Here is a 16,802-nt window from a genome sequence, read left to right as displayed (position 1 = left end):
GGCTAAACAAGCTTTGAAGCAGGAAAGAATTTTTTTTTTTTAATTAATTAAAAGAAAAATACAAATCTCTGGCCCACACTGCAGTACAGTAAGTGCCGAAATGTCGATGCAATGACACAATTTCTCTGGATTTACATTGTTGGAAATATTTGGTATAATGTTAGTACACAAGTCAATAAAATATATAATATTGTTCTAATGTTTTTTGGATATTTTAAAGCAAATTTCTTACATATTGTGACTTTAAGAAGAACACTATGCAAACATACCAGTTTTACATCATTTGAAACTGCTATGGCAGTGGGGAAGATGCACAGGCATTCATTTGCGTCTGCTGCGAAGCTCGCTTTTAGTGCGGGTTTGGCAAAAGTGTGCATCGAGGTCGCACATCAACCGCAGAGGAGGCGCTCACGATCATCCTTCTGAAACCTAAAATGACAAATGGGACACCCTGCTGTCTTATGGACTGCACGCAGCAGCCATTGTAAGTCCACAAGACCATAAGTGGATATGAAGTGTGCCATTTGGGACAGGGCCAGACTTGTGAATTCAGTGAATTGTTAACTGGAGACTCGTTCTGATCGGATCATTTCGAATCAGTGAGTTGTTGACTCGAGAACAGATGCAATCGGAATGGTCCAATTCACTAATTCAATTTTCAGTGTGATTTGTGAACTGATTTAACAGGTTGATATAATAGAATAATCAGCTCGTTCATGAATCAGAAATAACAAGGAACAACACATTTTTATGAAATGTAGTGGAGTAAAAAAGTATATTATTTTTAAAAAAAATAAGTTTAAAAAAATATGTTTAGAATGACTTTAGAGAATGGCAGTAATGATTAGACTATATAAACCTTTCAATGTGCCTTTCAAAGGCATCATTCAGGTTGTTTGGTATGCAGGGAGTGTTTGTTTAAGTGTGTGTGTGTATATGTCTGTGTGTGTGATAGAGAGAGAGAGAGTGAGAGAGAGTCTGGTGCAAAGTCATACAAGGCTAGTTATTATTATATTAACATTATTATGTTTATAAAGCTTATATTTTGGTAAATAAAAATGGATTTAATGATTAGACAAATTTTGTAATCATTGTGTAATTGTTTTGTAACCACACTGTTTTTATTTATTTATTTATTTATCTATTTATTTACTGTAACAATCCTATTTCTGGTTTACCATATTAACATTCATGAATGTGACTGTTGACCTGCTTTTAGGTGACATTATGCATTCTTTTACAAATTTCAGAGAACCCAAAAGAAAGGAGGCAGTAGTCCGATGTAAACGAGATATTTAAAACTTGAACCTCTGGGCCACCGGCAGTCATAATGACATCAGACTCCTGAAGCAAATTGCATATTTTTTTTAAGGGTTGTAGTCCTTTTGATCCCACTTTAACTTTCTCATTGTTAGCATTGCTTGTTCTAAACTGTGTTAAAAACAAAGTACTGGAAAACAACTACTGGAAAGGTGTTGTTTTTATTTTAAGTGTTTTTCATCAAATTGTGTTCATTCAACAACAGGGATGTAAAATCTAGAATCAACATCACAGTGTAACATTGATTTAATGACAATACCATTATTATTGTTTTTTTTTTATTTCAACATGGTTTCAACATTAACCAAGGGTGCAAAAGTGATACTGAACCAACATCACTTTGTAACTTTAATTTAATGCAGTTTGTTTTGATGCATATACATTGACTTTCAGTGGTTGCTTGCTATCTGGGTATGCTCAATTTATGTATGAGAGGAGTAATTCACAATTAAAAAAGTACATTTACCTTAAAGTATACAGTATCCGCCCATCGTTCCATATCCGAAGCATCCGATTGGGTGTGGTGATCCAATGGGCATCTGCCTTCTTGGAGTTGCGGAAAAATGTGTCAGGGATCCAGATTTTTCCTACCATGTTGCTGTTGAGACGTAGAACTTTCATAGTGCTGTTAAACTTCAACCGCCTGTCATACCACGTCTGGGCGAAGAAGATGTCAATAGTGTACTCCTAAAGAATCGTAAAGGGCAGACCATTCAGACATTTGTGTAACTGACAAAGGCCAAACCAATTCTTGAGTGCATACCCCTTTGTCACAGTTAGAATGTAAGCATTCCACTCTATTTGGCCATTTTAAATAGGGACAGAGAAGAGAAAGAAATGGGATCAGGAAATGACAAGCTAGACTCAAACTTGCTTTGGAGCGCATGCACAATTGGCCATTTTAAACAAGTTTGGCACAAAATAATCAAAACATAAACACTGAATAAATCCGTGTTAAAGCTTAATTCTTACTTGTGCAAATTCAAACAAACACTGGAGGCATGGTTAAACAGATGTGTCAGCAACAACTGTAGGATAACTGTTGTCATATGTTTTGAACTGTTTCATAAATAGATGTTTAGAGACTGTCACAGCCCAAACTTCTTTTATTACAAGTCAAAGATGAATACCATACAGAGATAGGAGTGGCCAGCAACACTTGTGTTTATTGGGAGGTTTGAATCCTCAATGAATTTAATGGCAATGGGCCAAACAGCATTATTGTCCAAGTTGCAGGAAACGGGGTCAACAATTTTGAAAATAGGAACTATTGATCTCACAAATTTGTTGATGTTGTTAAGTTTTTTGGGGGCAGACCTGACTTGCTAAAAAGAGATAGTCTTCATCCCTCCTGGGGTGGTGCCACTCTTCTCTCTAGAAATATGGCATATAGTCTTAGAGTTGGTACTTGACTAACTGGAGCCCAGGTCAGGAATCAGACAGCTCTGTAGCTGCCTCACATCACAGAAGTCATATAAATCTCAGCACATAGGGACTCTTTCATCTAGATATCATAAGATATATATATATATATATATATATATATATATATATATATATATACACACACACACATAAACTCCTGAACCCATTTAAGGGTAATAATTTAATTGATGTTCAACAAATAAAAAAAGAGATTTAATACAGATAAACAAATCATAAAGCTTAGCCTACTGAATATTAGATCCCTTTCTACAAAAGCACTTTTTGTAAATGATATGATCACAGATCATAACCTAGATGTGCTAAAACCAGATTACTACATTATTTGAAATGAGACTACCCCCCAAGATTACTATTATAAACATGAGCCTTGTCTGAAAGCCAAAGGGGGAGGTATTGCTACAATTTATAGTAATAATTTCAGTATTTCTCAGAGGTCTGATTTCAAGTTTAAATCTTTTGAAGTGATATTGCTTTATATATTGTCATGTAGTGTAAATGATAAATCCCTTTTGACATTTGTACTGGCTACTGTAGACAGGCCACGAGGGCACCACCCAGACTTTGTCAAAGAATTTGCTGATTTTCTATTGAGTTAGACAACATGTGTCAGGACACACTCATTGTCATAATCATTCTTTTAATTTAATATTGACACATGGAATTGGTGTTGATGGCATTGCAATTCTGCAGCAAAACAAAGCAAAGATATTTCAGATCATTATCTAGACTTGTGTATACTCCATTTAGCCAAGGCTGCAAAATCAAATTGTTATAAAAAATAGAACTATCACTTCTTCCACTAAATATTACTTTATAAATAATATTCCTGAATTATCTCAACTCCTCAGCTTACCAAAGAAACCACAGACTTTCTCTTTTCTAGCACTTTAGACACAGTTGCTCCTTTGTACTTGAAGATTAAGGAGAACAGTCAGATGTTGTGGTATAATGAATTTATTTGCGCCCTCAAGAGAGTAGCCCAGAAAATGAAGCACAGCTGGAAGAAAACAAAACTAGAGGTATTTTGCATTGCATGGAAGGATAGTATGTGTTGCTACAGAAAGCCCTTAAAAACTGCTAGATCTGCTTACTTTTAGACTCTCTTAGAAGACAACACAACCCTAGGTATTTATTTGATGCAGTGGCTTAATTAATGAGAAATAAAGCATTAACATATTCAGACATTTCCCAACAGCACAGCAGTAATGACTTTATGAATTTCTTTACTCACAAGATTGATACTATCAGAGAGAAAGTTATAACCATGCAACAGTCTACTACAGATACAGTGCACTATAGACCCCTGAGGAACAATTCTATTCATTCTTTGCTATAGAGAAGGAAGAATTGTCTAAACTTGTTAAATCATCCAAATCAAAAACATGTTAGACCAGTGCTATATTTCAGCAGGACAAGGCACCATTACATCCATCCCCAGTCATTTCAGCTGCATTGCTAGAGAAATTATCTTACCAGTGGAGAAAAGCAGTACAGTACATCAGTATATCCTGGTTGTTTGTGACTATGCAACACGGTACCCAGAAGCTTTCCCGTTTTGCACCACCACAATGCCCAAAGTCATACATGCCCTCATCCAGTTTTTCCTCCAGGGTAGGCATCCCAGATGAGATTCGAACAGTCCAGGAAACAAATTTCACATCACATCTGGTGAAACAGCAGGTTATCATTGCGCTAAAGACCAGGCCATATCACCCCAAGACTGATGGTTTGGCTTGGTGCAGATATTCGTTGCAGACATGGGGTGTGACTGGGACAAGTGGCTGCCTTTTACAGGGAGCATTGGACCTGGGCTGGGAGACCCCTGGTGGCTGTACTGAGGAGAGAGGGATCATCTAGTTCATACTGAAGATGTAAGACCGGCTTGAGAGCTATTGAGACCAAGCAAGAGAAAACCTGCAACAAGTAATCGAAGCCTCCATGAGTGAATGGAGCAGCCATTTGATGCCTACCCTATGCCTTGAATCGATGAACTCCTGGAAAGAATAGGACAAGCCCTCTTTATCACCACACTGGACTAGTGCAAGGGGGACTGGCAGATGCCCCTTAATCCTGCTTCCAGGCCCTATATTGCCTTTAGGGCTCCACTAGGGTTATTCCAGTTCATGATTTTACCTTTTGGCCTACATGGGGCAACTGCCACCTTTTAGAGATTAATGGACACTGTTCTGCAGGGATGTGAATAGTGGGACTGTTTTCTTAATCCCATTCCTGCCCGCTCCCACTGAATTTCAGACCATTACCTTTACTGTTACAGCTTTTAGAATTTTTTTAAAATAATTACACAAACATTAGGGCTATGATAAACATTAAGAATACCAGAGATACAACATTGCATTTGACCATAAGATAAAAGTAATGCTAGCACCACAAATGACAAACACATTCGGCCAGCTTTATATTAGCCTATTATATAAAACGTACTTAACAAATTAATTAAATAATGAATCATTATCCTAGCCTAGCCTGCTATGGAGGAAGAGAATGTTACCTGCAATGTACGTTTTGACCACCACTCCCGCCCACAGCAAAGGCAAAACCGCTCTCCCAATGTTTGCGTTGGGTCCCATGGGACCCGCATAATCCCAATCCTAATCCAATCCAGCCTTCTAGTAGTTCACATCAGAATTTGTGCAAACTATCTAATGCATCTACAACAAGATCCATGCAGCAGGTCTGCCCTTAAATGTGGCAAAGTGCAAATGGGCTCAACAGGAAACCAGCTATTTGGGGTACCGCCGGGGAAATGGCAAATTAAGGCCTCGGGTGGACAAAGTAGAGGCTATTAGATGCAGTCCACAAGAAAAAGGGTTCGATCATTCCTGGGTCTTGCGAGCAGGCTGGTACTGATGATTTATCCCAAACTTCACCACCATAACTGCACCTGCTAACCAGTTTGTTGACCAAGACAGTGAAGAATCCAGTTCCGTGGATTGAAGAGTGCGAGAAGGCATTCACCCTGCTAAAAGAAAAGATGTGCTCCAGTCTGGTCCTCCAGAGTCCAGACTTCTTCAGAATGAGAGTCTCCAAACGAAGTCTTCTTCTGGTTCAAGTAGATGCCTCGAATAAAGGAATTGGGGCGGTACTGGCCCAGGGACCCAAAGGAGAGGAAAAATGTCTCAGGTTACAAATGTAACCATGGTTCCCTGAGAAGGGGAAGAAGATGTTGGGTCTGACGTCGATGCTATGGGGAACACCTCAGCGTGACTGCATCTGAAGTACCATGGAAGGATATCAGGAACAAAGCAGAATTAGCTTCTGATTGGCTAAAGCATGCAGGAAGTATGGCAGGGCGATGGAGCGTCTCAATCCCTTCTCAGGGAACCATGGTTACAGTTGTAACCTGAGACGTTCCCTTTTGAGGGTATTCCACTCTGCATCTGACGTCAACGTTATGGCAAATAAAATACCCACTGCACCATACTGACAAATGCCTCTCCTAGTGTGAAGTCATTAAGAGCACAGCTTAGGACGAAAGTACTTCCAGTCCAGGTCCAGGCTAGTGATGCTCAGATCACGGTTATATAAGCACACTAGGGGTGTGCCCAAAGCCAATTACCTTATTCGGACATGCACGGATTATGACTTAAAAACAAATAACAAATAATTCTGCCAAATAATATTCGGCTGAGGTTGACAGAGTCACTCGTGTTTGCTGGATAAAATCACTATGCAATAATGAGTGTGTTAAGTGAATAAGTGTAAACACTATGAATGAAATGAGCACAAATAAAATAGCTGCGTTGCTGTTGCCTCTCTGTGTGTCTCGCAGAAATCAGAGCTTGGCAAGTGTAAATCAACTAAAATACTACATCATACACCTGTTAGACTATTTGATATTATTACGTCCTGTGACGTATGATTTTCTTTAGTGAGTTTCTGCGTTTTGGTGTTTGCTTGCTTTCCTTGTTTCTATTTCTTTCAGTTGTCTGTGCAGATTTCGGCCACCTGCTGCTGATTACTGAGCGACTGCTCCAAATTATCAGATTGGCTCGTAGTGGAGTAGCGCTAGGATATAAGCGGTCCAAAATCAACTGAGAAACAGAGGGAGACAATTCGCCTCGTTTCGTGCCTTGTTTCTTTTAAACCTTTTCTCTTGTTTTGTGGATAGACAAGGGAGAAAGGTTAGTGTATTGTTTACTCTGGGTCTGGAGACGGGCACATCAACATCTCCCCTAACTGTTTTTGTTCATTTCTGTTTTACCTCTAGACTATAAATTAGGAACGTAACAATTTGTATATTTAAATAATTTAAACCTTGTACGATATGATACACGAATGAATGAAATAAGCACAGCAAGATCACAAATCAAACAGTTCCATCTCTGCATGTCTCTCAGAAAACAAACTATAATGTAATATTTTTGAGTTATAGGAATTTTTTCATAATACAGCTGTCATAATTAACTCTTATTCATTCCTGTTTTTAATTCACTTTAACTTTAAAATTACACTTAATTAGCTTTAGTTGTGATGCATGTATAAATTTAGCCCATGAATGATGATGATGCCCTTTATTGATTTTTTTTTTTTCTTCCCCAGAGCGGGATTAAATGTAATTCATGGCTTCTCAGAAATGGTCCTCAAGGGACATTTTGTCAATTTGTGGAACTGGCACTGAGTGGATTCTGGAGGAGGATCCTGATCTTCCAGCATCTGCTCCAGACCCACAGCTTCTACCTGAGCCATCCCAGCCCCTCGTCATGCCTCTCAGCACACATGCCTGTCACTGACACCGAGCCATTGCACACGCCTGTCACAGACATTTAGCTAGAGGTCTTATCTGAGGCCACTTGTCTAATCTGATAGCTCCCATAATTACCTTTTTTTGGACATGCACATATATAAATTAATGTTCAGTTATTGCAGATATTCTGAATAAGATTTTTACATGACCCCGAATTCTGAAAAATATAGGTCAGTTGTCAGTTGGATTTCTAGAAACCAAAACATTGCTTAATATGTTTGTTGTTATTCTTCTAAATAAGTTTATGATATACAACATGCATCACTACGCTAAAAGACACTATAAAACTTAAGCATTAAAAAAACCTATCCGAAATAGATATAAAATTCTAGATAACAATTTAGAATTTTAGGGATTCCCAGTAATAGCAAATTATTTGGTATATTTCTCTAATCTTACTAATCAAAAATGCCATAAAATACAGACAATCATAAATAAAATGTATTCTGCAAAGATTGGACACTGAAGGCACCTGTTACAGTAAAATGTAATAAACAATGTTATATTTTGTAACATCACTCTGACACATATTTAACAATCAGCTTCACAACTTTGTTTCTAATGTAATAATGTTTGTAATAATGTACGTTAATGATAATATAGTACACTCTCAAAAAAAAAAAAAAAAAGTACAAAAGCTGGGGCAGTACCCTTTTAAAAGGTACACCGTTGTATCAAAAGAGTGCATATTAATACCTCAAAGGTACATTTTAGAACCTTTTTTTTTCTGAGAGTGTAGAAAATAAAAAGCATTTTCTGATGAACATCACAAATCTGTTGGTGAAAGAAACACTATATTATTATTTTTTTCATAAAAGATTTTGTCATTAGAGCATAACTCTTACCATGTTGATGGCATTTACTGGGCCAATACTGTTGACAAACATGTCTGTATGGATCACGGTTGGTTTGACTGTAAAGAGCAGTGGAGAGAAACAAGGAGAATGTAAAATTAGTTCATTTATCTCAGAGTACATTTAAAAGAGGTTTAAGGTAATCACAATGGATTAAGTTTGCACACCCCCCTCCTCCCCCTCCCCCTCCCCCCTGAATCTTGCTAAGATTTGCAAAAAATATTAAACATATTAATAGCCACACAAATGTAGTTCAGGCAACAGTACATTGATTATTTTCACTGCACGTAACAAAACGGAACATAAAAAAAACAACACTGCCTCTTTTCGTTTTCATTTTAAAAAATATTAAACATATTAATATATGGTTCAAGCAATATGTGCATATGTACTCTGATTATCTTCACTGTAATAAAATGAAATATAGGCTACCATAAAACACAACCAGTGTAAATGTCAGTTTTAATGATCAATAATAGCCATTATATAGTATAAGTAAAAGGTATAAGAAGCTATACAATAAGAAAGCAAAAAATTCAGTCAAACGTACAAAGTCAGCGCATGAATTATAGTTTCAAAAATTGAGACCAAAAATTGCACATTAGATATAAACAAGACGAATTTTAATGTAGTTCCAAACGTAGGTTCTGGAGGAGCCTAAACATTCATTCCTGTCAATCATCATTACGAGCGTATATAAGCAGCAGTCACTGTGTCATCCCAGTGACAATTCTACCAGCATCCCTCCTCCTCCCCATCTCCTCCTCTATTTCTCTTATTCTCCCTCTACGCAGTACTGTTATAGGAGGTTTAACTCAGAGCTCAAGCCGAGCCTCGGGTTCGAGTCTCCTTCGAGGACAGCAAGCCAAGTTTGTTTTACCATTAACCATTCAGACTGAATGGGCAGGTGAACTTGTGAATCTCATGTTTAACCATGTTTATGCCGAGGTAAGGCTGTTCTCGGCGGGTACTTGAGCGCTGAGTGGCTGATGATCGACTGGATCTCACAACTCTAAAAACGTCAGATCAAAATTTTTAAATAGGCGCTATCTTTATCAATAAACCACAGATTAGAGCTATAATGAACTATATTCCCGCTTGAAAAGCTACTTTTCGTGACACAATGACAGTATTATTTTTTAAATTACGCGAGTTTTCTTCTCCGCTATTGACCCTTGCTGATAGGTGTGAGATGAATTCTGAGATACCTGGCTATCTCAAGTCCACACAAGTCACCTCTCGATGCATTCTCGATAAAAGGGGCAGATCAAGAACACATGCAGGGATTTGAACTGTACTTGGCTAGATGTGAACTATGAATTGGAACAGTACTTGGGCAGCGATTGATGTTTTACAGAAAAGAACGCATATTGAAAAATGGCCACGGTCATAAAGAAGACAGGAAATGAAGACAGGAACTGGGAACACAAAATTAAGCCAAAACAGAACATAAACCTGACAAGACCGTGCTTATTAAAAGCTTTTTGATAGACCCAACCATTCTCGTATAGCAGATCAACGAATTTGACAAAGAGCATGCCAAAATGTGTGATATTCTGTAGTGCAGCAGAATATGGAGATATATTTAATGTGTATTTATTAACAGATGTTTACATGGGAACACACAGACTGGATCTGCTACCAAGCACAGGCAACAACAACACTGCTTACTCTAAAAGATTCAGCCACTTGTTGCACAAGCACACCCTCTAGTGATCACACACCCAAATAACATTATACTTCACTACATCCCCTTCCCCCTGATAACACTTGTCCCCCAACAAATTAGTCAGATATTTTAACAGCAGTATAATAACATTATACGAACATTAAAAAAAATGTAACAACATTATAAACATAGCCTAAGCTTGGGACATCGGGTAGACTGCCTTCATCTCCATCTACCTCCAGACTGCCTCCTCCTGTGGCCACTGGTGTTAAGTCCACTTGTCTGCTGTACAATGCTGTCATCTGATGGTACAGGACTAAGGGGTTCAGGCAATGGCAGCTTATCAACATCTTGCAAGGTAGTCTCCAACAACACAGCTGTTCCAGCAGGAGATACCACATGTCTGTTCCTCACCTGATCAATGTGCCGGCTCACTACCTGGCCATTTCTAACTGCGATTGTACATGACAGAGGGCCAGTCCTTTTCTGAACTGCTCCTGGAATCCAGGTAGGGCCTGAACTGAAGTTCTTGGTATACACATTACCACCTACACTCAAATGTCTCTCTTTAGCACGCTGGTCGTGGTACCACTTGTGCTTCACTTGCTTGTCTTGCACTTAACTTTTGAAGTCAGGGTGAATGAGATCTAGGGTAGACCTCAGTTTCCGTCCACACAACAGCTCTGCAGGTGATTTTCCCGTAGTCAACTGAGGTGTAATTCTATAGCTGAACAACACTCTTGCCAGCCTGGCTTCAATGGAATCTCCTGTGCTCTTTTTCATCAGACCTTTGAACGTTTGCACAGCTCTTTTAGCCAGTCCTTTAGAAGCTGCGTGGTACAGTGCTGTGGTTATGTGCTTGATGCCATTATGGTTCATGAGTTCTTGAAACTCCTTACTTGTGAAACAAATGCCATCGTCTGACACCACTATTTCTGGTAACCCATGCTACCTAAAACTTTGTCTCAGGCACTGGAAGCTAACAGTGTATATAGAGCTATTCAACAGATAAGCCTCTATCCATTTAGAGTACGCATCCACCAGGATCAGGAACATTTTACCTAGCCACGGTCCAGCATAATCAATATGGATCCTTCTCAGTGGCAGCTTTGGGATTTCCAACGGATGTAAAGGTGCACACGGAGGGGCATTCCTGTTCCCCTGACACCTGGCACAAGCTTTTACCAGTCCTTCCACGGCAGCATCCATCTGTGGCCACCACATGTAGCTCCATACCAACCCCTTCATTCTGGTTATGCCTGGATGACCATTGTGTAACTGTCTGAATATGGCTGCATGGCCTTGAAGGGGAATCACCACGTGCATGCCCCACAGTAAACAGTCCCCCTGGACACTGAGTTCATCCTGTTTTTTAAGGTATGTTCCAAAATCTGGATCCTCCAGCCTTGGGTCATCCTCTAAGCACATATTCTCTCACCTGTACTAAAACAGGATCTTTATTAGTCCATTTCCTCACCTGCTCTGATTTTACCAGTGATACATCATTTTCATCCAGCAGCAGTAGTCTCTCTTCCTCCGGGTGGTGTCTCCACTCCCTTTTTGGACAACGGCAACCTGCTCAATCCATCAGCGTTTAAATGCTCCTGGCCTGCTCGATACACAATGGTGTAGTCGTATCCACACAACATTACTACCCATCACTGGATACATGGCGAGGCCATCTGTGGCACCTCTCTGAGTTCATTGAACAGCAAAATCAGAGGCTTGTGATCTGTTACGGTGGTAAATGGTCTGCCATACACATACATGTAGAATTTATTTAACCCAAAAATGACAGCAAGACCCTCCTTATCCAGTTGAGAGTAATTCTTCTCTGCTGCATTTAACGTATGTGACACAAACCCTATCGGCCTGTCTGTTCCATCTTCCATCTTGTGAGACAGCACGGCCCCCACACCATACAGCGAGGCATCACAAGCCAAGATGAGGGGTTCGGTAGGATCGTAGTGCACTAATGTAGCAGAGGACTGGAGAAGCTTTTTTGACTTTACAAAGGCTTCCTCCTGCTCACAGCCCCACGTCCAATTTAACTCCTTTCTCAACAGCGTGTGCAATGGGCTTCTTAAATCACAACTGGCTGCACACTTGCAGCACTGACTCTGTGATTCCACTGACACTGGCTCTGATTCCACTCCCTTTCCCAGGAACTCACACTTGCTCCTCTTCAGCCACAATCCACTCCTCCAGATTTCTTAGAAATGGCTAACAACAGTTGACAAGTCAGAGCTGCCAGGGAAGTTTAAGGCCTGGATATACCAACACAACATTCTGCCCTGGATCCTATGGCCGCTTCTGGTATATGATGTCCCCCAGTCTCCACTGTGGAGAACCTAGAGAAAATGGTCAACTGACATCTGTGCAGGTGGCTGAGTCTCCCCAGAAGTCAAGCTGCACTTCTCTTTATGGGAAGAATGATAAGTTGAAACTCCCTTTTAATAGCCTTAACAAGGAGTTTATGGTCAGCCATGGTAGGGATGTGCTCTAGTACAAAGAATCCAGCAACCCCAAGGTCTCACAGGCAAGGATCGAGGTGAGGACAGTGAGAGAAAATGGAAAGCTCAGGCTGCAGCAAGCAGAGGCCAGATTGCTCCACAGAATTCTGATGGGCAAGGTAGCTAAAGGACAAGCAGGCCTGGGAAGCTTCCAGACAGTCCAATATGACACGGTCAACTTTAGATTGTACCTCAGGTACTTAGCACTCATGCCTTTAGGCATATGTTATGTTTATATACAAAACCTTGTTCATTTTTTTGTGCTTTTGAGATGCACACTGTAGACCCTCTAAATGTTTCCCGCTTGCTGAATTTTCTGTGATTGATGTACTTGCTGTGATTGCTAGTAGATTGCTAGTGTTGCTTGCCCCTGAATTGCTGCTTGGAGATACATTACTGTTACCATATTTCTAGTATGTTTTTGCATGCTGCAAAGCATTGTTAGCATGTTTCTTTCATTATTACCATGCTCCTAGGTATGACTAACATGTTGATAACCTGTTTTTACATGCTCATTGACATTGTTAACATGTTTCTTGTTCGTTGCTAGGCATTGTTAGCATGTTGCTAGCATGATCTAGCATGCTGCTAGGAATTGATATGTCACAAGTAACAACATTTTATAAGTAATGTACATATAAAATTAAGTTTGGCACTTTTTTGGGGGGTGGCTCTGAATAGAACCCTGACCAACTCCATAGCATCACTATAGACCACTGCACAGAAATGACAGAACCAAATTTTGATTTGTGCCTTCTTTCAAAAGATATGATGGTGCAAACCTAATGATGTCAACCCAAATTTAGATGAGAGAGAGTATCTTGGCCATACTTCCATCTATCAAAACGAAATTTGGTATGCTTTATCGCCACCATCTGACGATCCATACAAATTTGGTTTCAGTGCCACGTACAGGTCAAGAGATCTGAAAAAGACCTTTATTAGCTATATCAGTTGTGTCTATAAAAGGCTGTCTAAAGCTGTCTAAAACATCATCAGCTTCTTTGTCTTCAAGAAGCAGTTTGTGTGTCGTGCCTGTGAAACCAGCGTCATCAGCTACTTCTGTTTAGGAAGCCATTTGTGTGTTGTGCGTGTGTAACCAGCATGTGTGTGTTTGGAAAAAAAGGAATATCAAACATGTCAGCTAGATTTAGGAGATGTTCACCATGCAACATATTTATTACTCCAGATGACACACACGATTTATGTGTTATCTGTCTAGGAGCGGAGCACACTCTGTCAGCTCTCAAGGGGGCTGGCTGTGCTCACTGTGATCATTTCACAGTGAAAAAGCTCCACCTTGAGCTAGCAGAAGAGCTAGAGACAGGCTTGTCCCTTTCCTTATCTGTCGCCCTTTTTGATACAGGTACTGTGGAGGTAGTAGCAATATGCTCCCTCTGTACTTGCATATAGGCAGGACTGAATATAAGAGTGGGCGTGACCACTATTTGCGCCTCACTCTTTCATCAGGCGCCTTCCCAGTAATGATAGTTCAGGGTTGGTAGCAGTGTGCTCACTCTGCAATTCTGAGAAGGATTGTACAGGCAAAGACGGTGGGCAATATAGCCACTCGTCTCCCACCGCTTCATCTGGCAACTCTGTTTGTACTGGAAGTATGGAGGTGGTGGCAAGATGCTCCCTCTGCCGTTATATTGGGTCTGTCACAAGAGAGCAAGGTGGGCAATACTGACACTCTCGTCCCACTTCATCATCTGTCCCCCTCTGTGGTACTGGGAGTGCGGAGATAGTACAGATGTGCTTCTTCTGTATTCACACATAATAGACTGGTGTAGGTGAAGCAAGTGGGCAACACCCCCACTCACTTCCCACTTTTTCATCTATCACCTCTCCAGTACTGGAAGTACAGAGCATGAAATTGGGCTGTTACAGAAGAAGAGAGCGTGCAGTATCGCCACTCGCTTCTCACTTCAATATCTGCCACCCTCTGCGCGATGTAATTTCCTTTCGTATTCACTTATTTTAGGCTGGGCTGAAGAGAAGTGAGCAATATTGCACTCTTGTCTCACTTTCTTTTTGGCCACAGCCCTACAGTACAGGCAGCTCAGAGGTAGTAGCGATATGCTCCCTCTTTATTGGATTGGGCTAGTACAGATGAGGACCGTAGGCAGTACCGCCACCTGCATCCCATGTCCACATCTGTTGCTCCAGTACTTGGGAGTTTGGTGGAGGCTTAATGCTTTCTATGGAATCAAATTCATATATTACAAATGGAGTTAGGAGTGTTATTATTGCACTTCCCTTGTGGATTAAGGGAATGGGCTGTTCACAGAATGGAAAGAATGGGCATGACCGCTAACAGTGTCCCACTTTCATATAATTCAGCCCCTCTGATCCAAATAGATACGGAGGTTGCATTAATTTTGCTTCTTCATGTAATCCTATATGAATGGGCAGTATGAAATCTGTCGCCTCTCCAGCATGGTCTTGAGATGATAGAGTGGACATACTGAAGGTGCTATGTTAACACGGTTTCTGGCGGTTCACAAGCAGCATGGAAGGGCAGAGCATAAAGGTGGACATCATTGCCATTGTGACCCACTCTCTGCCTTCTCTGCCAGTACTTTGACAGAGGTAGAATCTAGGTCTCCTCATTAGAACCACAGGACTGGGTAACCACTAGCCGATAGGGCCACTTGGCTAACAGGTGGAATTTCCCTGGAATGTCTTTCAGTAATGGAGCTCTTGGTGAAAGATGTGGTTGTTATCGCCATGGCTGCACCTCTTTCTCTGTGGTTCCCTTCAGAAGATGGAGGCGGGGTGTCGTCAGGCAGGGTCGACACAACCATTTTGGGCAGACACAGTGAAGCTGTGGTCTCTCTAGCTACACTATATTGCCAAAAGTATTGGGACACCCCTCCAAATCATTGAATTCAGGTGTTCCAATCACTTCCATGGCCACAGGTGTATAAAATCAAGCACCTAGGCATACAGACTGCTTCTACAAACATTTGTGAAAGAATGGGTCGCTCTCAGGAGCTCAGTGAATTCAAGCGTGGTACCGTGATAGGTTGCCACCTGTGCAATAAGTCCATTAGTGAAATTTCCTCACTACTAAATATTCCACGGTCAACTGTTAGTGGTATAATAACAAAGTGAAAGCAATTGGAAACAACAGCAAATCAGCCACGAAGTGGTAGGGCACGTAAAATCACAGAGCGGGGTCAGCGCATGCTGAGGCACACAGTGCGCAGACGTCGGCAACTTTCTGCAGAGTCAATAGCTACACACCTCAAAACTTTGTGTGGCCTTCAGATTAGCTCAGGAACAGTGCGTAGAGAGCTTCATGAAATGGGTTTCCATGGCCGAGCAGCTGCATCCAAGCCTTACATCACCAAGTGCAATGCAAAGCGTCGGATGCAGTGGTGTAAAGCATGCCGCCACTGGACTCTAGAGCAGTGGAGACATGTTCTCTGGAGTGACGAATCACACTTCTCTGTCTGGCAATCCGATGGACGAGTCTGGGTTTGGCGGTTGCCAGAAGAACGGTACTTGCCTGACTGCATTGTGCCAAGTGTAAAGTTTGGTGAAGGGGGGATTATGGTGTGGGGTTGTTTTTCAGGGGTTGGGCTTGGCCCCTTAGTTCCAGTGAAAGGAACTCTCAATGCTTCAGCATACCAAGACATTTTGGACAATTTCATGCTCCCAACTTTGTGGGAACCGTTTGGGGATGGCCTCTTCCTGTTCCAACATGACTGTGCACCAGTGCACAAAGCAAGGTCCATAAAGACATGGATGAGCGAGTTTGGTGTGGAGGAACTTGACTGGACTGCACAGAGTCCTGACCTCAACCCGATAGAATACCTTTGGGATGAATTAGAGCGGAGACTGTGAGCCAGGCCTTCTCGTCCAACATCACTGCCTGACCTCACAAATGCGCTTCTAGAAGAATGGTCAAAAATTCCCATAAGCACACTCCTAAACCTTGTGGAAAGCCTTCCCAGAAGAGTTGAGGCTGTTATAGCTGCAAAGGGTGAGCCAACTCCATATTAAACCCTACAGATTAAGAATGGGATGTCATTAGAGTTCATGTGCACGTAAAGGCAGGCATCCCAAAACATTTGGCAATATAGTGTAGCTCTGCTCTGGGTCATTTGGGCTTGGAGGTTATTTCTGTTTCCCTGAGAAAGGGAAGGCTCTCCTGTGATGTCACCTGACTTCAGTAGCCAAAATTGCTGTGTATCGCATGTGCTTCAGACACTGGCTCTTGCGACGCA

The 16,802-nt window shown here is 41.1% G+C and overlaps 1 protein-coding gene across 1 annotated transcript in view; it reads right to left on the bottom strand.

Annotated features, from left to right (window-relative positions):
* gabrg2 (gamma-aminobutyric acid type A receptor subunit gamma2) overlaps positions 1-16,802 on the bottom strand; it is a 97,999-nt gene that overhangs the window by 62,784 nt on the left and 18,413 nt on the right. Inside the window, exons 3-4 of the mRNA XM_051878330.1 lie at positions 8,377-8,444; positions 1,787-2,007 (exon numbers count right to left, since the gene is read on the bottom strand). Coding sequence (XP_051734290.1) covers positions 1,787-2,007; positions 8,377-8,444 — 289 coding nt within the window. The remainder of the gene's footprint in view (positions 1-1,786; positions 2,008-8,376; positions 8,445-16,802) is intronic.

This window comes from Ctenopharyngodon idella, chromosome 21 (assembly GCF_019924925.1).
Source record: "Ctenopharyngodon idella isolate HZGC_01 chromosome 21, HZGC01, whole genome shotgun sequence".
Lineage (NCBI taxonomy): Eukaryota > Metazoa > Chordata > Actinopteri > Cypriniformes > Xenocyprididae > Ctenopharyngodon > Ctenopharyngodon idella.
This window is presented reverse-complemented; position numbering and strand designations above follow the sequence as displayed.